The sequence below is a fragment of the Wolffia australiana genome, chromosome 2 (assembly GCF_029677425.1).
Source record: "Wolffia australiana isolate 7733 chromosome 2, ASM2967742v1".
NCBI classification, from domain to species: Eukaryota; Viridiplantae; Streptophyta; class Magnoliopsida; order Alismatales; family Araceae; genus Wolffia; species Wolffia australiana.
This window is the reverse complement of record NC_135836.1, coordinates 20,424,932-20,431,010: the sequence shown is the minus strand read 5'-3', so window position 1 is coordinate 20,431,010 and position 6,079 is coordinate 20,424,932. Positions and strand designations below refer to the sequence as shown.

The 6,079-nt window shown below is 45.9% G+C and overlaps 1 protein-coding gene across 2 annotated transcripts; it reads left to right on the top strand.

Moving 5' to 3' along the window:
• Positions 1-304: 304 nt before the first annotated feature.
• On the top strand, positions 305-1,564 carry LOC144700028 (polygalacturonase ADPG2-like). 2 transcript variants are annotated; one of them, XM_078571398.1, is made up of 3 exons: positions 305-798; positions 882-1,013; positions 1,139-1,564. In XM_078571398.1, exons 1-3 carry the CDS (start codon positions 607-609, stop codon positions 1,148-1,150), a joined length of 336 nt encoding a protein of 111 aa, XP_078427524.1. In that variant the 5' UTR covers positions 305-606; the 3' UTR covers positions 1,151-1,564. The 2 variants fall into 2 exon arrangements, with proteins under 2 accessions (XP_078427524.1, XP_078427523.1); XM_078571397.1 differs by having other exon boundaries at positions 310-798; positions 882-1,564.
• The last annotated feature ends 4,515 nt before the right edge of the window (positions 1,565-6,079 follow it).

Below are 6,079 nucleotides of genomic sequence, written 5' to 3'. Positions count from 1 at the left end.
TGGCTAGAGGAAATTAAACTGCAGCCTGTAGCAGATAAGAGCACAATAGGTTCAAAGGGAGAGTTCAATCTGCGGCCACGCGTCATGTGTTTAACCTAGAACTCGGCGTAGATGAGTCAGAAACATCGTCAAAAAGTAAATCTTTCGAAAACGTTCTTGTGTCCGACGCGTGGACAGAGAGAAGGTTTTGATGGGAATCGGAAAAGAGTCCCGCTGGGTGAGCAATGAGCATGTTCATGCATGAAACACAAACGATTAGTTCGGTCGCCGGTTATTCTCGTTGTTGACTCCAGTCAAATCTCTAATCACACGAAAGCGGTGGTCGTCGACTATAAACGCGTATTTGTGAGTAACCTCAGAGGGTAAGGAAGAAAAAAGGACGAACCAGGGCGCAGATGCGGCGACGTTGGAAAGCAGATCTTCCTTCTGTTCCTTCCGTCTCCACTCTCTTATCCAAAACACAGTTTCTCTTCTCCCCTCTATAAAATCCTGCTCAGGGCCGTCCGTGATTATCAACGATAACCTACGGACGGATTAGCCTCTCTCCTTCTCTCCGTCTTCTCTTTCGTATCCTTCATCTTTGTCAACCCTTCTCACATTTAGACGATGTACGCGACTCTTCTCGTCCTAGCCTTTATGCTGCGGCTTGGTCGCGGCCTGTCGCAAGACAAAATGGATTACAACTTCACTGTCTATTCTGGTAGCACTTGGAGAAGATCCATTCAGAGCATGCCAACCAGGTTAATAAAGGTCGACGACTTTGGCGCCCGCGGCGACGGGTCGACGGATGACACCAAGGTAGTAGGTCCATTCATTCATAGTTTTATATTTCGTACATTTTGCCGGTATCCTCTCGTTCTAAGCAGTTCATTTGTCCACAGGCTTTTGTCGCCGCCTGGAACGCCGCTTGCGCTTCTTCCGCCCCAGTTAATATGCGCGTGCCACTGGGAAAGACTTACCGGCTAAAACCCATCGTCTTCTCCGGTCCCTGCAAGTCTTTTATCTCCGTGGCGGTGAGACGACTGTTCCTCCGTAAAACGAAATACTGATCGGAGGGCCTTAACGGAATTCTCGGGATCAAGGTCCTTATCAAAATAAGATGTTCAGAAGAGTAATCTATTCATAGAATGAAATTCAGCAAATAATGTGATGGCGCGGCACCGCCGGACATCATCGAGCCAGCACGCGAGGAGCCACCGTCGTTACCGAGCCCGCCACCGACACGTGTCCAGCCGACACGACGAGCCGCCGCAGCGACGCACGACCCCGAGTTCAAATACTCGGCGTGACGCACGCGCCACGTCACCATCGGAGCATTCCACTTATCCTTATCTTTTCATATCTTTACTTTTGTTCTCCTTTCTTATCTCTTATCATCGTCGTTTCACATGTTGTCGTGTAGTGAGGGGAGAGCCCATATGAGGACGTCTTCCCCTCCCATGGGCCTGACAGTCCCATTTTCCCCTTTTATTTTATTTTCCTTTTGTTGTCCAAAGGGGGCCCATCTTCACCCATTATATAAGGGGGGGGTGGGCGCCCAAGTAAAGTACTCTTGAATTTTTAAGTTACGATGTTATGAGAATTTGAAGAGTCACGATCGTGAGAACAGGAAGAAGAAAGGAAAAATAAGAAGAAGAAGAAGGAGGAGGAGGAAGAAGAAGAGGAAGGAGAGGAAGAAGGAGAAGAAGGGAAAGAAGAGAGAAGAGGAAGAGGAGCCGCCGCCCGCCGCCCGGCCGCCGCCGTCTGCCGCCCAGCCGCCGCCCGTGGTTGTTGCCGCCGCCTGCGCCGTCTCCTCCGTTCCTGCCGCCGCCTGCGCCGTCTCCGCACCTCCTGCCGCCGCCCGCGCCATCTCCCTACTCCCCTGACGCCGCCCACGCTTTTCCCGCACCTCCTGTCGCCGTCCTTTCCCTTTTTCCCCCCTCTGCTGCTGCTTGTCCACGGCCGCGCCTTTCACCTCCGCCGCCCGCGCCGTCCTTCACCCCTACCGTCGCCCGCACCATCTCCCTACTCCCCTGTCGCCGCCCACGCTCTCCCCGCACCTCCTGCCGTCATCCTTTCCCTTTTCAACCACTCTACCGCTGCTCATCCACGGCCGCGCCCATTCACCTCCCGCCTCCGCCCGCGCTATCTCCCTACCCCTATCGCTGCCCGCGCTCTCCCTGCGCCTCCTGCCGCCATCCACTCCCCTTCCCGCCGCTCTGCCGCAGCGTTCCACCGTCGCGCCCTCTATCATCCCGTCTCCGCCCGCACCGTGCAGCCTGTTTTTCTTTTCCCCGTCGCACATCGCCCATAGCCGTCGGGCAGCCTTGCGCCCACGTCCCCTTCTCCGCGACCGCTGCGCGCTCACGTCCCTTTTCCTCCTAACCCCGCCATTCGACTCAGCCTATCTGCTCACGACACCCCATCCCGCTGCCGTTCACTCGCCACCCACAGGCGTTTCTACCACGCTGGTACACGTTCAGCGCGCACGGCCACGTGATCGCGTCCGTGGCTCCGGCGGTCCGCATCGCATCGACAACACGCTACCTGTCACGACCAAGCTGCCGCCGACGACGACAACTCCCGCGTCCTTATTCTTGCCGGCATCTTCCCGTCGCTCACGACTCCCGCACTCCTACGGATCTCCGGTTATGCATATCTGTCACCAGCGCGACATCGGTACCCCTCACTTGCCCTCCTTTACGTCCTTTACTTTCTTCAGTGCACTTTCGGTTCGCCTCTTCCGCGCTCGGGTTAGATAGGTGAGCGAGAGACAGGTTGAGATAACGACAAAAATACTACGAGAGTCTTACCTGCCTGGTACGAGTCGGGTCCTCCCGACGCTTGTGAGCACTACAGCGGGGTTTTTCCGTCAGGCAATGTACTCGCCCTCGACCCTCTCGGGCGAGGTTCAGGAGGTCCGTCCGACCTCACTCAAAGTGATCCCGTCTATTCTTTGGAACGGCATCCACTGCTCGTCGGCGCAAGCACGTACAACACGCAGGGACTTTCGCATTGCACGTCATCATTATCACTTGTCTTTATCATCCGTTGAACGACGTCGGTCGACGTAGTCCAATTAGTCCTCGATTCGATACCGAGCCCGTACCCTCGGTGATGACCGGACTATGTCTTGACGACGTCCGGCATCATAATGCTCAGACAAACTTTCATAACAGGCTTTTTAAGAGGCCAGGGATGGTAGGGAAACAAATTAGCAATTCAAAAAGTACTAAATTTGCCATTCACATGGACAAAGTGGACAATTCACAGGGCATCAGGTGTCGTGTTGCAAATCATATAGAACCAATATTTCCTAACGCCAGTAAGGAGAACCGTTGTTTAGTTTAACGACTGAGAAATAACCCACTATTTGAAATTTCACAACTACATGAACTATTGCACATTAAAATAAAGGAGTTATGGAACCAGCATATCAATCTATTGAGCTAGTGCCACGTACTAGAACTCAAGATTATATTTTAACAAATAAGTTTAATATCAGAGGAAAAAAGCTAAAATTTAAATTTCTTTTATTAATGATAAGTGTCTTTTCTAAATTCACCGGACATGGGATTTTTCTAAATTACACAACTGGTGTGTCATTTAATTAAAGAAAACAACTGTTGTGTCATAACTGGAAATGAAAAAATAAATTTATTGCCATTCATAATCGAATATGCCTTCCATGTGTTTAAGGATGAGGTAATGATTCCATGTAGGGTTGGACATTTAGGACGGAGTACTGGTTTGGCAGACCGAACTGGGACTGTAGGTCCTCCATGAGAGGGTGGACCGGCTGGTCAGACAGGTTGAAGTCCAGGGGACAAACCGGACCAGAAACATAGCCGGAAGTAAATTATTTAACATTTATTTAATACCATCCGTGGGCACCCACTTGATGTAGAGGATATTTAACATAACAATGAACATATTTTCTACTTCTATTTTGACATTGTCTAGTCAATCTGACCAGACCGGGACTTGTCCAAACCAGACCAGGACGGAAGAAGAACATACCAGAACAGGACAGAAGTTAAGCTAAGGTTTAGGTCTTTGCTAAAAACCCAGACCGGACTGGCATCGTCGAACCCTAATTCCATGTGCCTTCGTTATTTTTGTATTATACTTGAAAGTAACCATGCCTGAAAATCCCTTTGAAAAGAAAACTCTCTAACCAGTTGGTGCTGAGAGAGAAGAGCTTCTCTCATTGCGTGCACAAGGAATAGTACATGGTAAGTCCTAATTGTCCTGACGACTGAGAAATAACCTAAATATATTCTCCTTTTCCTTTGGCTCTTCGGTTCGGATTTATTCCCTACGTCGGCATGTGTCATGGTAGAAAAATTCAAGAGGCGGTATTATTCTCTTCTCAAATTTTGCATCGTTAATAAATTAGAAATCATCGTCTTACAATAATCACTTATAGAAGGATTAAAATTTACTCCGGCATGGAAAAATAGGTCATAAACCCTATTGTACGGACTGCTGAGAAATGATCAAAATGTATTTCTCTTTCCCTTCCCCCTTCTTTGTCTGTGTTTTATTTTGTACATCATAGGTTGTCACGGTAAAACGATTGAAGAGACAGTATTCTTGTCTTTTGATATTCTGCATCATTGATAAATTAAAACACATTGTCCTACACTTATTGATTAGATAAGCATAGAAGTTTACTTAAGCGATATAATAATTTAATCTGGCAATGCTAAAACTTAAGACTACAATGGAGGAGAGCACAAGAGATTAAGTAGGAGAGCTTTATTGGTTCGCAAGACAACTGCACCGAGAACGCTGGTCCATGACATAGGCTTAAGAGAAACTTTGCCAAATCATATGTAGGCGCTGCCCCCTTCATGTATCAGATGTAAAACTCGACTGAAATGGTGAAGAACCATTGCCAACATGTTCAACTCTTTAGTCCATGAAAGTCATCAACTAAATTCATACATGAGCATAAAGGATCATACACATCATATATTTGGACATTGGTGGATATTAATGAAATTTTCTGGGGGTCAAGATTCTTTACAAATTTTTTCAAGGACTTTAATTAAATCACTTTTTAATACCCATGCAATACATTCTTTGCCTACTCATCCTCATTTTTGCTTCCAATGAGACTATATGATGATGAATCCACTTGGATTTGTAGCAAAACACTTTGGCAGAAAGAAGATGTGATAAAGTAATCTGAAGATCACGTGGATACATCTAGAAGATGGACATCTTATAAAGTCGAAGAGACTCATCCAAAGGACAAAGGAATCAGAAAATTTGATTTTATATATGGTTTTGACTTTCAGATCCATCTTTGATTAGGTATTTTTCTGTTTAATCAAGTTTGGATCAATCCAATTGAGACAAAATCCCAGAGAGTATATATGTGAAACTTTAATCCTGAAAAGGAGGACTCAAATGGATAACCAGTACATACTGGGGGTATTTCTCAGTCCGAATGGTATGTCATAACTTATAAGTTGAGATTTTAAATTTTCTAACATGGTACTCTTATTTCATGTTATTAAACTTTTGACTTTAATGGAAGTGCATACTAGTTCTGATTGTATATGATTTTTCTTTAACTTGTCATTGGATTGACTTTTGTTGATTCTGAAATATCTCTTGCCATGCTGATCCCAGAAATACTATTGTAAAAAATATCAAAATTCTTGATTGATTCCCTCCTTTACGTAACTTTTGATGTATAGAAATCCAGATTTTAAGTTCAGGCGTATGAGTCGCTACGCCCAACAATGATTTTGGAAGTGTTTTTGCTTGGTAAGTTTTGATGTGTAAAATTATTGTTCCAAAAACCCATGCTTCTCTACACAGTTATAAGCGTTGTCCCTTACATTACTGTTATTATATTTTTTGTGCTCATTGAAGATGCTTACTTTCCTCTGTTCTTTCAGAATGTTGAATCTTCTTAAAATAAGTTTTTTTAATACTTCCATCAACTTCTCACAAACTCTTTAGGTGCAAATGTGTTATCTTAGGGAGCTTCCATAAAATATATGTTCGCCTTAGAATAGGAGGGCAGCACAGGGTAGTACACACGAAAACAGGTGGAAAATTCATAGAGAATCAGGTCGCATGT